At 40.8% G+C, this 19,284-nt stretch overlaps 1 protein-coding gene across 1 annotated transcript in view; it reads left to right on the top strand.

Moving 5' to 3' along the window:
* Window positions 1–19,284, top strand: part of LOC124544941 (WASH complex subunit 2) — a 154,707-nt gene that overhangs the window by 71,839 nt on the left and 63,584 nt on the right. Inside the window, exons 9-12 of the mRNA XM_047123688.1 lie at window positions 1,342–1,484; window positions 3,435–3,607; window positions 13,771–15,269; window positions 17,928–18,091. Coding sequence (XP_046979644.1) covers window positions 1,342–1,484; window positions 3,435–3,607; window positions 13,771–15,269; window positions 17,928–18,091 — 1,979 coding nt within the window. The remainder of the gene's footprint in view (window positions 1–1,341; window positions 1,485–3,434; window positions 3,608–13,770; window positions 15,270–17,927; window positions 18,092–19,284) is intronic.

Below are 19,284 nucleotides of genomic sequence, written 5' to 3'. Positions count from 1 at the left end.
GGTCTATACAAGGGCGATGTACTTGAGGACAATCTTATGAAAATGGAAGAGGATGTAGATGAAGATGAAATGGGAGATACGATACTGCGTGAAGAACTTCTCAGAGCACTGAAAGATCTAAGATGAAACAAGGTCCTGGGAGTAGAAAACGTTCCATTAGAACTACTGATAGCCTTGGGAGAGCCAGCTATGACAAAAATCTACCATCTGGTGAGCAAGATGTGTGAAACAGGCAAGAACCCTCAGACTTCAAGAAGAATATAATAATTCCAATCCCAAAGAAAGCAGGTGTTGACAGATGTGAAAACTACTGAACTATCAGTTTAATAAGACACAGCTGCAAAATACTAATGCGAATTCTTTACAGACGAATGGAAAAACTGGTAGAAGCTGACCTCGGGGAAGATCAGTTTGGATTCCATAGAAATGTTGGAACACGTGAGGCAATACTGACCTTACGACTTATTTTAGAAGAAAGGTTAAGGAAAGGCAAACCTATGTTTCTAGCATTTGTAGACTTAGAGAAAGCTTTTGACAATGTTGACTGGAATATTCTCTTTCAAATTCTAAAGGTGGCAGGAGTAAAATACAGGGAGCGAAAGGCTATTTACAATTTGTACAGAAACCAGATGGCAGTTATAAGAGTCGAGGGACATGAAAGGGAAGCAGTTGTTGGGAAGGGAGTAAGACAGGGTTGTAGCCTCTCCCCAATGTTATTCAATGTGTATATTGAGCAAGCAGTAAAGGAAACAAAAGAAAAATTCAGAGTAGGTATTAAAATCCATGGAGAAGAAATAAAAATTTTGAGGTTCATCTACCTCTCTCAGGACGATGATGGTTCAAATCCCTGTCTGACCATCCAGATTTAGATTTTCTGTGATTTCCCCAAAGTTCCCCAGGCAAATGCAGAGGTGGTTCCTTTGAAAAAGGCATGGCTGATTTTCTCCCCCATTCTTTTGTCATCTCAACTTGTGCTCCGTCTCTAATGACCAACCTACCAACAGGACATTAAACTCTGATCTTCCTTCCTTCCCATATTCTGATGTACAATTTCACTCTTCAGAATAGAGAATGAAGTCATCTTCACAATACACCAGCAGATAATTAAGCACATTTATGGATTCATAATTCTCAAGCAGTATCTATTTTATATTATAGTGTACAGACATTGAAACTCGCTTCAGAGTGAATCAAGTAGATGTTTGATTGAAGGTGACAAACGATGTTGAGTTCGTTTACGATAAAATAATGCTAAAAAATCCTTTAAGACTTTATAATTTGCTTTTATTGAGTTTTTTGGCATTGACTTACAAATGACCACTTTGCTGACACTTGTTTTAGATTTTGACTATAACTCAACTTCGAACACGGTGCAAAGTACTGTTCCGAAGGAGGCTGGTCTCTTTGCACCAGCTGATGAAAAGAAGAATGTCAAAGAAAATGCTATTGCTAAAGAATCAATTGCTCAGGTGGCACCTGTAAAGGTACGTTATTGAGAAAAAAGAGGACTTGGTAGCAATTTTTTTCTTTAACATTCTGAAAAAAAAAGGTATAAAGAGTGTTCTGTCCTGCAACATAATACTAAGTAGATGTCACAGTTAGCATTATGATGGTTTTATTATTTTTTTAAATGTTTTCATGTAATATTTTTATTTGTATAAGTTGAAGATAGGAACATACCATACAGAAAAATGTGCTCACCAAGAAAATATCTGGTTAACATTATACACTGTTTTTAAAAAAACTTAAATTAAATCTCTTTTGTGTATGGTATTGGTTTACTTTATTTTTGTTATAACTTTTGACACAGTACACATTAAAAACAGAAATTGTGCCCTGTACTCATGAACCTATGATTATTAACATGCAGTTTGTAATCAGGTCCTCTTGTCAATGTGTACATTCATTACCAAAAACAGTCCAGCGCACTGGAACAGTTGCTAGAAAGACGTAAAACTAAGCCATGCATGCCGTATGCCGCAGTGGATATACCGAAATGAAACTCAGTGAAATACAAGTTATTAATTTATTGAATATTCATTTTGACTTACAAATTTTCACATTAAATGTTGAAAGTGTGCCCCCTGTTGTTGAATACACAATTCAGTTCATCTAATCATGTTTCCAAACACAAGCTGTAACATTTCTTCTATAACAGAAGCAGTGAAAGTGGATATTTCAGTTTTCAATTCATCGATGGATTTTGGACGGTTTTTATATATACACCCCATAAGAAAAAGTCAGGTGGTAGGTCAGGCGATTGTGGAGGCCAAAGTCCCTGTGAAATTATGCAAGCAGTGACACTGAAATGCGAACTGTATGCGCGGTTGCACCATCTTGTTGAAAATAACCATTAAGTATTTCACTTAACACAAGTTCTCCTATGAATGGGTACAGAATATCACTGCAGTATCGTTGTGCGTTTATTGTTTTTTTGAAAGATATGGGACCCACAATCCGACGTCTAGAAATTGCAATCCAAATTCCTATTTTCACAGAATGAAGTGGTTCCTCAATGGACTTGCAGTATTCCACATACGAGAATTTTGCAAGTTCATGTACTCGGATAAATGAAACCATGCCTTGTCAGTGAAAAACGTAAGAATATCTCTTCCATTTTGTTGAACGAAATTTTTGAACCATTGACAATAATGCTGTCTCTTCCCATGATCAGTATTTTTTAGTTTTTGCACGAGTCACTTTGTATGGGAAAAGTTCTAATTTTTTCCTTACAGCTGTGTGAGCCATTCAAACACAAAAATTGATTTCCTGGGCGAGTTTTCTTACTGACTTGGTTGGACTTGTGCACATTTTATTGGAAATATCGAGTAGTTTATCCTCAGACAAAACGCTGGGAAGACCACTTCTCGCTGAGTCTGTCACTGAACCCGTACTTTGAAATTTGTTAATCAAATCTCGCACAGTATCGCGATGTGAAAGTGTTGTCTTTGGGAAAACTGAATTAAATGTTTGACGAACTGAAACTGTGTATTTACCACCAGCTTTAAACACTTGTTTGACTAAAAACACACGTTCTTCAATGGTTAGCATTTTAACAGTGACAAAAACGAAACAAATGAACAAAGGAGCAAAACTTAAATGTTCATGTTGACACTTAACGACTCACCAACGATACTACTGATACTGGCTGAGATAAACGAAACAGTGGAATGTAGGGAGAGTCCACTTGAAAGGAAGTAACCCAGGCAAGTGAACGATCATACGGCACTGCGGAGAGACTTTTTGAACACCCCGTATTACTTCATTGTGGTCCAGAATACATTTACTATTTTGTTTAATCTTTAATTTATATTCTGTGGATGCTGTTATCTAAATTTGTGTATTACACCGTTCAATAGTCTAGAATTATTACATGCAGTTTGTTTGGCCTCTTAGTTAGAATTTAACATAATGCTCCAATTTTGTATTCTCAGAAACCTGTTGGTGGTGTGTCAGTGCTGGGAAATATGAGTGTAACTGCCTCACAGCTTATAAGCAGATTGCCATCAAGTGTTAAAGAATCTGGGAACAATGACACAGTTGCTAAAAAAATAACGGAAAATAAACCAGAGACAAACCATAACACCCACCCAAGAGAGAGATCAGAGTGAGTATTGTACAGAAATGAACCCTGTCCTTTTTGTCCATCTCTTTTTATTCTCTACACACCTATTAATGTGGTATCAGATTGTCAATATGCTGTGAGAGGTGAATGATTTGTAAATGAAGAAATACGTGAAAATATTGGTATACAGTGTAAAGTACTGAATGAGAAACTAATTGCAGCAAAATGATACAATTAATATTACCCAACATAGCTACTGGAAATAGATGTTTGTTACGTTTTCACCAACTATTGCAACTGGTGTTTTAATGTGTAGTTACGACTTATTAATATTAACAAGAAATCACAACAGCTGTTGTGTTACACATTTATGTCCAGACTGATTTCATTCAAAATATCATCATCAGGTTACACTGCCAACAGCATTCTGAACAAATCCCCCAGAGTTGTGCCAATATTGTGATGTAAGAAATGTGGTATAGGTAATCTTACAGGTGAATTCTGGAACATAATCATATAAACACTCTGTCAACTACCTGGTAGAAGCACGGTGTGCATGAATGCAGGCAACTTGGCTTCTTTGATCAAAGTACTTGACTGAAATCAATTTTCATCATAGTTGTTTGAGAATAGCTCTCAAAACAGCGTATCATTTGTGCAGCAGCTTGTAGTGTAATGTTGCCAGTGAGGACATTGACCGAATGATAGAAAGAGAAACAAAAGAGATTGTGGTTGAAACCATGGGTAGTGAGAAGAGAAGCTTGAAGCTTAGTTAGCAACAGTGCAAGGACAGAAAAAGGACTATGAAAATTATTTCAGAATGGACACACACACAAACACTCACACACACACACATACACACACACAAACACACACACACACACACACTTTTCACTCTGTGCTTTATGAAAGAAGCCCCTGATATTTGAAAGCAACATGCCCAATTAAAGGAATGACAATCCTACTAAATATTGTCTCATAGTTTTGCTAAGAATTTTAGTGTCAGGTGAATGATATTTACTGATAATGAAATAATGTGTTTATATCCCATAAAAAGCCTGTGCAAGGAAATTACTTTTCTCAGGAAATTTATAGCTGTTGTGAACCTATGCAGGAGAAACATAAAGTATTGATGGTATCTGACATTTGTTCAGGAAAAAGCTGTGCCCAAATAAAAAGCTGCACTCTTTCCTCAAAATTTGGCCTTGAAATATTAGGTCTCTCTTAACAGTGTAACTTAACAAATGTTTCTCTTGATATGATGTCTGCAACTGTTGTTTGCATTATTCATGGTTGATAAGATCCGTTTACAGTTGTATAAATTTTATTTTCTAAAGAAATGAGAGCACAACTACGTTTCATGAAAACAATTCAATCTTTAGTTGCATCGGGAAAATTATAACTATATATGATGACTATACAAATCATCAAACTCTTAGAAAACCAAAAGAACTTATAGTAACATAAAGAGGATAACACAGTATGTACAGAATATCCATATGAGTCAACTAAAATGGGTTAGTTTAGTTATTCTCTTGTGCATGGCATGTAAGCAAATTCATCTCATAAATTCCAAGGCCGCACAGAAAAACACTTGCAGAATTGGGCCTACATAATAGTTTACTATGTATAAAAGAGCATAATCACTCCAAATGAAAAAAAAAAAAAACAGATAGTGGCTGAACATCCCACAAATCCAGTACAAACTTGCAAATGTCAAGGCTTAAGCTTGTCACTAACAGGCTCCCGTATAAGGTGAAGCAGCCAGACTTTCATAGACAGAAACGCGAAAAAGAGATTGTAGAAAGTTTCTGCACCTAACAGCATCAGTGTGTACATGATATGTCCCATTTATGTGCCTACGGATAAAGGCTCCACCACTGTTGTTTTGAAATGCAAGGATTATCTGACAATAGGACTCCACCAGCTGTCAGATACACCCACCTACAAACGTTGCCACAGTGACCCCATTCCAGAAATCCAGCAGGATCTTCAGTTACTACTCAAATCCTTAGGCCCATCCCCAAACGTTTCCCCCAGAGTCCATCTCTCTGCTCACTCCTACATTCTACACACTTCCTAAAGTCCCTAAACCCAACTACCCAGGATGCCCCATTGTGGCCAGCTACTGTGCCCCCACTGAGAGATTCTCTGATCTCACAGACCAAGAGCTTCAACCTATTACCCAGAACCTACTGTCCTATATAAAAGATATCAACCATTTCCCCCACCGACTCTCCAAAGTTCCTGTCCCTTTACCACGTGGTTCCCTCTTGTCACTATTGATACCACCTCCCATTACACTAATATCCCTGATGCCCATGGCCTTACCACTATTGAACACTACCTTTCCCAATGCCCAACGGATTCCAAACCAACAGCTTTCTTCCTAGTCACCATGACCAACTATATCCTCACCCACAATTACTTCTCCTTTGAAGGCATTACTTACAAACAAATCCAGGGTACAACTATGGGCACCTGCATGGCACCATCCTATGCCAAAACTAAAGGAATGTGGCCATCTAAAGGAATGTTTCCTAAACACCCAGAATCCTAAACCCCTCACCTGGTTCAGATTCATTGATGACATCTTTGCGATTTGGATTGAGAGTGAGGACACCCTATCCACATTCCTCTAGAACCTCAACAACTTCTCCCACATTTGCTTCACCTGGTCCTTCTCAACCCAACAAGCCAAATTCCGAGATGTTGACCTCCAGCTCAAAGATGGCTAGATCAGTACTTCCATCCATATCAAACCGAATAACTACCAGCAATACCTCAACATCGACAGCTGCCACCTGTTCCATACCAAGAAGTCCCTTCCATATAGTCTAACCACCTATGATCGTTGCATCTGCAGTGACGAGCAGTCCCTCTGGAAACATACCAAGGGTCTCACTGAAGCCTTGTACAAAAACAAATCTCCCATGCCTTATCTTTCCAGTCTCTCATCACCTCCCAAAGTCCCACTGTCCGGACACAGAGGAGCATTCCTCTCGTAACTCAGTACCACTCAGGACTGGAGCATCTGAATACATTCTCCGCCATGGTTTTGGCTACCTCTCGTCATGCCCTGAAATGAGAAATGTCCTGCCCACTGTCCTTCCCAACCCTCCCACAGTGGTACTCCGCCATCCACCGAATCTACACAATATACTCATCCATCCCTGTACAACCACTGCTCCTAACCCCTTACCTCATAGCTCATACCCCTGTAATAGACCTCGATGCAAGACCTGTCCTATACATCTTTCCACGAATTCCTACATCAGTCCCATCACAAACCTCACCTATCCTATCATTGGCAGGGCTACCTGTGAAACCAGTCATGGGATCTACAAGCTAAGCTGCAACCACTGTACTGCATTTTATGTGGGCATGACAACCAACAAGCTGTCTGTCTGCATGAATGGTCATTGACAAACTGTGGCCAAGGAACAAGTGGACCACCCTGTTGCTGATGTTGCGTTCTCCGACGCGCTGCATCGTTCTGCATTTAGATCACTCGAAGGCATGGAGCGTTGGCTGCGTTGTGGAGGAGTCAGCCCCCCCACGTCGTCTCTGCACTCGTCGTTGAGAAGAAACGTCGGACGGTGTGACGTCCAGCATCGTTGAGTTAAGTTCTGTGAACAAACAATGTGTAGCTGTTGCCCACAGATATCACGTCATCTTTTCAACGATTCGACTAGCGTCGTCTTCTCAATGAGGTGTTGACTGGCGTTGTTAGGTGCTGCGTTGTCTCCCAGATGAGGCGGCAGCTGGCGTCGTCGGGCCCCGCGTTGGGTGACAAAATGGTGTGTGGCGTCCCCGCACTCCAACCGCGTGCTGATATTGTTGACGCCATAGAGCTGCTACTGCCACAACTCTCGCAGTGGAGTTGAGACACGATGCACGATGACGTAGGTCACCGCTGGTGAACGGGAGACAGAAATGCGAACTCGTACGGTGGATGCTTCTTCTGATTTAAGATTGAATGATTCATTGCCCAGATATGCAGTAGTTGTTAAATCTTATCTCATCTGCATCGTACACACCACCAATTGCAAGGAAACATTGCAATTATCAGTCTTCTCATACATTGTTGGCTTGTTGCTATAGAGTTGTTGAACCTGTATGAAATGAGATCCACAGATACTCTTTGATCTCGTTTGAGTGAACCTACTCTGTAATATTAGAAAACAAAATGTTCAGAAGTTCTCTTTTCAATTAATGAAGTAGGTATTTTGATATTCAAATTAAATTGTCTGTGCTGAACAGTCGTTAGTTAACTATCATTGATTAAATCACTTAATAATGTAGTCCACGCTTGATATTTCACTTGGAAAGAACAGTTTATTGTTCCTTGGCCACTAAATACTTTATAACTTTCACACCAACACGCACACGCAGTTGATTGGTAAAGTCAGTACTATTAAAATTAAGTTTCTTGACAATTACGACACCTTGACTCTTCAGCGTGATTGTATTATCTTCGTGAAGTTGTGTAATTGTGTCCTACTTGAGACTAACTGAGTGTAGTTCTTTGACATACTATCCACTCTTCTTTTAGTTCCAACTATTTGAAAGTCAAATCCAATATTCACTAGTTTCGTCAATAAAGTTCAATTAACCCGTTATGCACAGTTAAACATGTCTATCAGTTCTCGTCTCTGCTTAGAAAATCAGTTTCCGAAGTTCGTGAATCACGTCATGCAAGAAACACTTCTAAACACAAAACAATCTTGTCGCGTTCCGTACTCTCAATTACTAAGACAAGAATTGTTCTCGCATGTCTTTACAGGACGAGAGCCAGCAAGCAACTTCTTCTGTGAAAGAGTATAGTAGGCGCATTGAATTTCTTCGTTGCGCTTACAACTCTCTTCCACATAAAAGTTATCTCTGACTAACATCACCTTGGACTTAGCTTTCAAGATATTAATTGCAATTATCACTTGGATATTTGTCCATTAATTACATCTGAGGGTTCTTCCTCCTCTTTTCATAACAAAAACTCTCAGTGATGTATAATGTTGTTCTTGGTGTTAGCTTATTGGCAAAGATGTCGTATTTGCCAAGATAACTCTTCCCTACTTCATATTATGATATTCTGTCTTAATTGACTTAAAGGGGGTCATTGGGGTGTTATACTGAGCACAGTGCCAAACATGACATCATTCATTTAAATGACTGCTTCACAGCCTGTGCCATACGTATCCTTCCCACCAACACCAGCTTTTCTGAATTGTGCACGGGGGCAATTTCCTTGCAATGTATTCTACGTTCCTGTAACCCTCCTGGCCTCAACGTTTGTTAGTTGTTGTCCTGTCCCATGCAGCCCATTCTCTGTTCCCATTCCAGCACTACACAGCCCTCATTCCTCCATCACACCCAGTATTTTTACTTATGTCCTTTTCCGACATCGCCCCCTTCCCACCTCTCCGCTGCCCTCCTTCTAACCTCTCGACTGCCCATAGCTGCCCTACTCTCTTTCCACCTCGTTACTGCATGCTCCCTGACAGCATGTCACTGTCCGCTACCCCAACCTACTATCCCTTCTTCCCCCACCCCAGCCTCCTCATTACTCCCACCAGTCGCCACTCCCATCATGCACAGGTGCTGCTGCTCAAAGTGTAGCCTCGGTTGCCTGAGACTGCAGTCATGTTTGTATGAGTTGCATTTGCATGAGTGTGTATGTGTGTGTTTGTCATCTGATTTTGACGAAGGCCTTACTGGCCGAAAGCTATATTTGTGACCATCTTTTTGTTGTGCCTATCTGTGACTCAGCATCTCCGTTTTACAGCAAGTAGCAACTTTCCTTTTCACAATATTGTAAATTGATACGTGCGCATCGAGTAACATACCAAACCCACACTGATATTAAAATGCCAGGTGATGTGCTGTGTTGCTGTCACACAAGCAAGTGCACTGCAGACACAATCTCATGACGAAACTATCCCTGCTGTTGTCATGTCTAAAATATCATGAATTAGCACTGCTACCATCGTGCTAACTTCATCCATGTATGAAAGACACTATCATTGTGCATAATAACATCTGCAGTATATGGATTGCAGCATCGACAGGTGTAACCAAAATTATACCTCATAGAGAGGTATTAATTTACCAAAAGCTCAGAATGGGTACAATTTAGTGACAGTTTTTGTGTATGCCATCACATGGTGGTACCTGAATTTTTGAAATGAGAGTGAATGAGTTTTGAAAAATAAAAAATGTGACAGTGCATAACTGTGTTGATTGAATGTGATTGTAAGACAAAAGCTTCCTGGATGTACAAGAGAATATATTGCTTGCACCAAATCACTATTCTTTCAAAGTGCACTGTTTTAGTTGACCACTCCAACTTATTACACACTCTCTAATCTTTCTGTAAGTATTCTCTGAGTATCTTCTACATGTTAAACTTCTTCTCAAAGAGTCAAGTACTGGTTAAGGTACATAGAGTAGAAAGGTAGACAATTCCATATAGTGCACTCATTATTGGTCAGCATCATGCTTTTTATGTCATCAGGCAGCCAGCTTGGCAGCCGCCTCAGCATCAGGATGTGACAGTAACTAAATTTTCAACCTCTTCCTCCTATTTAATTCAGAGCATTCCACTGATAGGATGAATTAATATGTGGTGTAATCAAAAGAAAAAGATCAAGCAATAATAGCAATGCTTGGAAAGCTTGTCATCATACAGAACTAACTATTGATATCAGTCATTTATCCTTGTGGTTTAAGCACATAACTCCTATGAACACTTTACAATTTTGTGTACTTCCTTATACCAACCACAGTCAACAAATAAAATGAGAATAATCTGCAAACATACATTATAATAGTGAGGCAGAAAAGTTCACTCCAAGTTATAGGTCCTGATGTAGTTGAGAACAAATTCCTTTTGAAACTTCCTAGCACCCGAAGACGACATGCCAGACCGGACCATGAACCTGTGGCCTATGCCTTTGTCGGACAAGCACAGTTGCCAACCTGCCCTCGCAGCTTTATTTCCACCAGTACCTTATCTCCTGCCTTCAAAATTTCACAGAAGAGTCTTAGATAACTTGTGGGACTAGCTCTTCCGGAAGAAAGGATATTGCAGAGACCTAGCTTGCGACAGCCTAGGGGATAGTTTCTAGAATGAATTTTCATTTCGCTGTAGAATGTGTGCTGATTTAAAACTTTCTGGCTGATTACAACTGTGTGCAAGATTGAGACTCAAACTTGGGACATTAGCCTTTCACAGGCAGGTACTCTGCTGAATGAGCTGTCCACATACAACTCACATCCCTCTCTCACAGCTTTACTCCTGCCAGCACCTCATCTGTGTACTGAACTAGGAATATGAACATGTGTTCTTTGGCCGAACCATGTTTCCACTGTATTCTTTCTTTCAGGAGTGTTAGCCTCACAAAGATAGGCAAGAAAACTTCTGTGGAGCTTGGAAGGCAAGAGGCGAGATACTGGTGGAAGTAAAGCTGTGAGGGCTGTTTGTGTGTCACGTTGGATAGCTCAGTTAATGGAGGACTTCCCAATGAAGGACAGAGATCCTACATTCAAGTCCCAGTATGACACACAAGATATTTCAAATTGTCTCGCACTGGTGCAGAGTGAAAATTCATTCTGGAAATAGCCAGTGTTCTTTGTCCATAAAAACAGCACAGCATGACATGCTTAGATGCACTAAACCATTTAAAATTTTGTTTTTTGAAACGATTTTGCTGCAGTTATGCAGTGTCTGCACAGAGGTGTCATGCTTTGCTCCCTCACCTCATTTTGGATACTGGAAGCCTCCCTATTGCAAAAGTCTGAATTATATTTAAAATCAGTAACATAGTTAGAGGATAACAATTTTGTTTCATGTTGAGTGAAGATAACATAGACAGCACTAACACATGTAGATATTTTTCTCCTTGGGCACCAGTAGCAATGTGAACAATGCTGTAGTTGTTTTAAGAGTAAAATTTTATATGTGAAAGAGATATTGTTCTCAAAAGTAGTAAAAAACTTTGTGAGGAAAGCAATTATGAAGTTCAAGGAAAAGACAGCACTGACCTATAAAATATATGCTGTTTTCTCTTTGGTTATACTCATGTAGATTAGCCTGCTGTAGATAACAAGATAAATTTTTCAATGGCTGAAGATAATATGTAATGGAAACTGGAACTCAGTATTATGCCATGAAAGAGGATTTCCTTTGACTGCATACAGAGATACAGAGATAAGGCAGTAGTGAAGTTACAGTAGAATCTCTGTTGGTGACTAGCCAGCATCAATCAATGTGCTAGGGTCCTTCTGCAGATCTGGTTGTAAATTTACAATGCGAATGAGGGAGATTTTGAGGTTGTAGGTAGATATTGGTGATTTTGATATTGCGTATGTCTAGTTTTAGCAGGTTTGTTTAGATGGTTGTTACAAGGAACTTTATGTCAAAAAAAACTTTCATTCAAAAAATGGAAAGAAGGCCTTTCTTGTAACATATAATTCTTTGTACAGAGCATATGGCATAAAGGGTGTGCAAAAGATATGGAAGAGCTGGTATATGGTGGAACTCTTTTCAAAAATGGCCCTCCTTCTAATGGTGTCAGATATGCTTGTTGTTTTTCACAGGCTTTTATGTGAGCAGTAACACCAACTGACAGTTCGTCTGAATAAGTGTTCACTTCCAAACTGTATCCAAGATTACAGTTAACCTCCTGGTTGCAGAGCACTTGAAGTTGCTTCACAACCTATGCCATGTGTCCAGTGCAAGTGTATCTGAATTATGTAGATGGAAACTGTCCTTAAAATACACCTTTTGATCCCTCGATCCTCCTGATGTCAATCTCTGCCAGCCCATGTTTCTGTGCACCAACCGCCCGTTTTACTAAATCTGCTCTCATTTCCTCCTCTCCTCCTATCATTTGTCTCTCCTGTCTCTCTTCTACCTCCCCTTGACACCCCACTCCTGTACTTCAGGTGCCCCACACTCAATTCTCCTCACCCGTGCACTGGTGTCACATTCCTATCCTGCCCACTTGCTACTTTCCCCACTTCGCCTCTTACCCACTCCAACAACACATAATCCCATTCAAGCTACAACACAAGGACATTGTAGTTGGACAAAACAAAGTATCTCCTCTTTCTCCGTCTCCTCTCTTCCCCCTCTGACTGTAAATGTGTTTTTGAGGGATCTCTTCCCAAACCTTTGCACCAATTTCAGTGAAAATTGGCACAAAAAAAAGAAAAGAATAAAAAACAACTTTGTGAGTATCAGCATGATGGGGTATATAATTACCTGGCCCAAACAGTAGCAGAGATACAAGAAAAACATGTTTATTCAGCCTCTGCTCTATAGGCTGCCTGCAGGACAGACGTGTGGGAACAGTATGGGCCTGCCTTATCTGAGGTGGTATTGACCTGTTTTATCAACATATTTTGCAGGGGCTACATTTGCAGATGGTCACAGCTAAAGGAAGGTTGAGGAAGGCAGGAGGTGGTGGGTTGGAGGAGAGTGGATAGGAGGTGGTGGGAAGGGGGGGGGGCAGGTGGGGGGGGGGCAAAAGGGAATGTACAGAGAAAGGTATGCAGGAGAGGATGGATAGGGAGAAAGGTGGTAAGGAGTTAATGACTGGGGAAGGGGCAGAAGAGTATCAAAAGGGAGAGGGAGGAGGAGCAGATGGACAGTGAGGGGGGGGAGGAGGAGGAGGAGGAGAAGGGCAGATAGGGAGTGAAGAGGAGATGGATAGAGAGAAAAATGGGAGGAGGAGTAGATGGACAGAAAGGGGAGAGAAGATGGAGTGATCACAGAGGGCGGGGGGGGGGGGGGGGGGAGGTGATGGACAAGGAGAGGATGGAGGAGGGGCTGGATGGAGAAAGAGGGAGAGAGGGGGAGGGAGGATACAAGGATACACGTGCAGGTAATATTGGCATGCCTCATAGGAGCTACAGGTGTGGATGGGTATGGCTGAGGAGAGTGTGGGGGGAAGGTGATGTACAAAGAGAAGTGGTGGAGGAAATGGGGAATGCGGAGGGAAAGGTGGACAGATTGAAGTGGGAGGATGAGATGGACAGAGAGACGGGAGAAGGGTTCAATGAGAGAGGGGAGGAGGAGATGTGTGCAGTATATGTGTTGAATTCATATGTGAACAAAGCTGTGGGAAAGATGCTAGAGCTTCAATAATTTTTGTTTGTTGCTAAGTTAAATTTCATTTTGATACTTACATTTTCTTTTTCAGTTCACCTGTCAATCCTCCAAGTGTGTCAAAATTAATCCAGCAGAAGAAACCACAGTCTTTATTTGATGATGATAATGATTCAGATGAAGACAATTTGCTTTTCTCTTCTGCAAGTTCAACTGGATCAAGATCTCGCCGAAGCATTGATGTCCTGTCATCTGAAAAGAAAATAGACTATTCCTCAGAAGAACCACCTAAAAAGACTAGTCTCTTTGGTAATGGTGGTAGCATACTGATTCCTCCTCCTGATGATACAAACACTGATTTATTCAGTGTGAAGACCAGTGGTTTAACATTGGGAGCTAGTGATGGTCAAAATTCTTCAGTTTCACATGAAAATGTGCCTACTGGTGGTTTGTTTGATGACTGGGAGGATGGTATCCAAAGCACTGAGTACAGAAAAGGTGATTCTCCAGCATTAATTCCTGTGGATCAGTCAGATAATAAAGGTATGGCAAAAGAAATAAATCATGTTTCCAAAAGTGACAGTCACAGCAAGGGATCCTCATTGTTTGATAAAGAATCGGGTAATACCTCCATTTTCTCTGGGGATGTAACTAATAATTTTGTAATTTCTGGTAATGCTTCGAAAAATGACATATTTTCTGAAATTGGAAATGAAGTGAAACCCTATGTTACTCAAAGGCAAAATAGCAAAGTGAACTTATTTTCTGGTGATGATTTTGATGAGGAAGTTGATATATTTGGTGAGAAACTGAGATCAGATAAGTCAGAGAATGTGGTAGGTGAGAAAGTAACATCATTGCCAGATAAGAAAACAGACCCAGTTTTTGTCATGACAGCAGAACCACCAGTTTTCCCAGATGAATCCACTGATAGTATATTTTCAGTTCCAGCTGACGGAACACCAAGTAAAGAAAAATCAGTGGTAAAGGACACTACTGAAACAGAAAATACAGAAGCTGCACCAGCCACACACAGAAATACATATGACACTAAGAAACCAGCAGTAACTAAAAAACCTGTTGTTTCATTGGGTAAGCCAAAAACAGCAACACGTCCTGTAGATAAGGATGTAGAGGAAAGTACATCAGAAATTTCAGTACAGTCAGCTGCAGGTGTTAGTCAGCTAACACCAGATGTGAATGGAATGCATAATCATAAAAAGCAGACAGAGATAGGGAAAGAACATGTAGATAGTGAGATATATTCAAAGAAGTCTGACAAAAAAGATGTAATAGCACCAGTCACCAAACCAAAACCACCGAAGACACTAGACATCAGAAAAACTACTGCTCTGCAACAAGACAGCTCAACAGGAGAAGACACCTTTGGAGAGAGTTCACCTGGTATAGGTGAGGAGTCATTTGGTGACTCCCAAAAGACAGAACGTCTCTCATCAACAGCTTTTGGAGAGTTGTTGAAAGGTTACTCTCCACCTGATGATAAAATAGATGGATTGGTATTCAGCAGGGAGAAGCAGCTGAGTGAAAATAAAAGAGAACCAGCAGAAGAGGCTGTTACATCACCCAAATCTGGTGAGATAATTGACTATGTTGAATCTACTTCTTAATAACTCCTACATAAGTGACAATGCTTGCCATGTTGCTATTCCTTTAAACATCTTGCAGAATTATTGCTCTCTCTCTCTCTCTTGGCTTTTGTTTCTAACTGTATGGAATAATTTCTGCTGTTGTAACTTTTGTTTTCAGTTATGGAATTAGGACCCTGACAAGACACAGTTAAGAATTAATAATAGTGTGCATGAAGCATTGTTTGATTTATTGTTCTTTACCAGTAATGGTGGGGGAGTTTTGTTTGTAAACCACTTTTGTGATAATATAGTGTTTGTCAATGCATAAGGAGGAGAGCCAATTTCCAGATCAGTTACATACAATGAAAAATAGTGTTCCCTTCACATTTTTATGGTTGACATCGCCAAACTGCCACTGACAATAAATTCGTACTGATGTCCATACCTGAATAATGGACAAAACTTGTGTGCTATATTGGGATTGACACTTGGGTGCCTTACATTATTGGCTGCAGTCAGCATCTGAAATCCATACAGGTGGTCTCAGTTTGAGCACCACAGGTCTTTAATAGGTATGTGCTGTTGGGGTTAGTATATCCTTGTCGTCTTTTGACGTTATCCACGCAGCATTAGTGGTTCCACAGTTAAGCATGGGCTCAGATCCTTGGTGCAAGTTCACTGATTGCTTCATAAAGAAGAATCATTGTTAGAGATTCAGGTAATTGCTGGAAAAATTAGCACAAAACTAAGATTTGAGCCCCAGACCATAGAATTTGCGGTCTCAAATTTACCTACACCGCCTCTAATATAATGCAGAATTGGACCACTAGATGTCATGAGAGGTGGACGGGCCAGTATAAAAGGATGTGGAGAATATTGTGTTGTCAGTAGAAAGCAGTAACAGCTGACTTGGTTGATCAGGAGAGCTCAGTGACTTTGAACGTGGACTAGTAACAAATCCATAAGGGACATTTCAGCCCTTCTAAAGCTGCCCAAGTCAGCTGTTGCTGATGTGATTGTGAAGTGTAAATATAAAGGAAGAACCACATCTAAACCAAGACCAGGCAGATCTCATGTACAGACAGACAGGGACTGTTGTGCATTGGGGAAGGTAGTTGTAAGAAATTGCATGCAATGATTAGAAGGTTCACTTGTGAGTTCCAAAGTGCTACCGACACACCCGCTTGACTGTATACAGGGAGTTAAAAGAATGGGGTACTGTGGCCAGGCAGCTTCTCATAAGTAACACATTTCTGTACCCACTTGTAAGGGATGCTTGAGGTGATGTAAAGAGCAATGCAACTGGATGGTGGATAACTGGAAACAAGTAATGAATCACACTCTACCCTGTGGCAATGTAATGAAAAAGATTGGGTTATATGGATGCCTGGAGAATTAACAAGTGCCATGGGAGTGTTTTCCATAGTTATGGTGGTGGTCCTCTTATTACACTGAAGAAAACATTAAATGTGGAAGAATATGAACACATCTTACAGCATTTTGACTGCTTACAGTAGAGGAATAGTTCGGATATAACGATTGTTTATATCAGCATAACAATGCACCCTTTCATGAGGCAGCATCTGTGAGGTAACGGTTTGTGGACTGTAACATTCCTGAAATGGGCTGGCCAGCCCAGAGCCCCAACCTGAGCCCAAGGAGACAACTTTGAGAGAAATTCCACTCCAGACCCCAGTATCAAACACCACTACCTTCTCTGTTTCAGTTCCTGAGGAAGAATGGGCTGTCATTCTAGACATTCAGACACCTCATTGACATTGTTCCCAGCAGAGTTCAAACTGTCATAAACGTGGAGGGTGGACACATGCTATATTAATGACCACTAATAGGTGTTCGGATACCACACACACACACACACACACACACACACACACACACACACACACACGGCCCCAGTCTCTGGCTGCCAAGGCAAGTCTGGCTTTAGCAGTCAGAGACTGTGGTCATTGTGTGTGTGTGTGTGTGTGTGTGTGTGTGTGTGTGTGTATGTGTGTGTGTGTTTTTGTCTATTTCTGATGAAGACCGTGTTGGCCGAAAGATTACTTTCTAACAGTCTTTTTGTTGTGCCTGTCTGCAACTACCATTTTCTTAATATTGTCATATTCTATCCTGAATTTTCCATTGTGTAGTAGAAAAATAGTTAAACAATATTAAATCATCTGAAAAATTGATGACCTGCATCCAATAGAGATGTAGTCATTACTTGATAAATATTTTTGTAAGTTTAGCAGTTAGATATTCTGGAGTTCTCTTTGAGTTACCAAGCGATGTGGTTAGCACACTGTACTCCTATTCGGGAGGACAACGGCTCAAACCCGCTTCGGGCCATTCTGATTTAGGTTTTCCGTGATTTCCCCAAATTGCTTCAGGCAAATACGAGGCTGGTTCCTTTGAAAGGGCATAGATGACTTCCTTTCTCATCCTTCTCTAATCCAATGGGACTGATGACCTCGCTGTTTGTTTGTTTTTCTTTGTGCCCCCCCCCCCCCCCCCAAAAAAAAAAAATCAATCCACCAACCAACCATCTCCTTGAGTTACTGATAATTTAAATTAATTTCAGTTACTGGAATATGGTACTTGATTTTTTTTCTCTGCTGCTTTTTAATATTCCTTGAATGTATGTGCCAATGTTTATTTGCAGGTGAGAAGCTTCCAGGAAAAATTCAACGTCCAAGCCTTAATATTGATCCACTCGCTCTGTTACCTGGAGCAAAACCACCTCGCAAAGGTTTTCAGTCTGAGGAAGGTATTGGATTTGACCAGCCTGCAGCTGACATAACTGCACCACTCCATAGTGCTGGAAAGGTAATACACAGTGCCTAATAAATTTTACTGATGTGTTATGATAAGGAAAAGTCTTGGATGGCATATAAACAAGACTGCAAATGTGATTAAGCTCTTATTATGTCTGCCTTCAGAGCTAAGTGACACACACACACACACACACACACACACACACACAGCCGGCCGTTGTGGCCGAGCGGTTCTGGGCGCGTCAGTTCGGAACCGCGCTGCTGCTGCGGTCGCAGGTTCGAATCCTGCCTCGGGCATGGATGTTTGTGATGTCGTTAGGTTAGTTAGGTTTAAGTAGTTCTAAGTCTAGGGGACTGATGACCTCAGATGTTAAGTCCCATAGTCCTTAGAGCCATTTATTATACACACACACACACACACACACACACACACACACACACACACACAGAGAGCTACATTTTCTGGGTGGCTACATTGCACCAATGCCACAGCATGTCTGCTTTCAGGGGTTGTGCTGGAGGAAGTTGGTGAGAGTAAGAAAGAGGGAGGGAAGGTGTGGAGGCAAGGATGAGTTATGGCTGAGAAGGAGAAGTGGCAAGGGGACATGATAGCAATGTGACATCAGTATTGGAATAGAACAGAAGGAGAGGGAAACTGTGGAAAAGAGTGTGTGAGTGTAAACGTTGTCATGGAGGTTGGTAAGGTGACAGATCTGCATATGGATATTAATGTGGAACAGTGACAGGAGGATTGTGTGCTCAGTGAATGTGTCCTTACGTTACATGCTTCCATGTCCCGGGAGTTCATGTAAGTGCTCGTGTTTTTTGTGCGTGTTCAGTCATTTCCCACAGAACGGATTTTCCACAGATTGTGCAATGGCTTTTAACTGTGGCGTTGAAGGCCCATTCAGTAGGGAGTAGAATTTGCCCTTCTGACTTACATGATAGTGTGGCATTGACATCACCCTTTTCACACTGTGGCTGTTCAGGGAAAACATTGTATAGTGACACTTCTGGAGTGCTAGGTATGCTATGTTGGTTTTGCATATGACATCTCTTCTAGTCTGTCTGTCCCACTACTACTGCTTTGCAGATCAATGACTGTTCCATCATGGCTTGGATTTTAAAGATTTGAACTTAAGAACACTGGCATTTAGGATCACAGATGCTATTTTATTTGTCCATTTTTCATCCTGCATCCAACAAAGATTCATAGAAAGCGTGCTATACTGTGCTGCACGAGGT

This window comes from Schistocerca americana, chromosome 8 (assembly GCF_021461395.2).
Source record: "Schistocerca americana isolate TAMUIC-IGC-003095 chromosome 8, iqSchAmer2.1, whole genome shotgun sequence".
Taxonomy (NCBI): Eukaryota; Metazoa; Arthropoda; class Insecta; order Orthoptera; family Acrididae; genus Schistocerca; species Schistocerca americana.
Note: the sequence above shows the minus strand (reverse complement) of the source record. Positions and strands in the feature narration are given on the sequence as shown.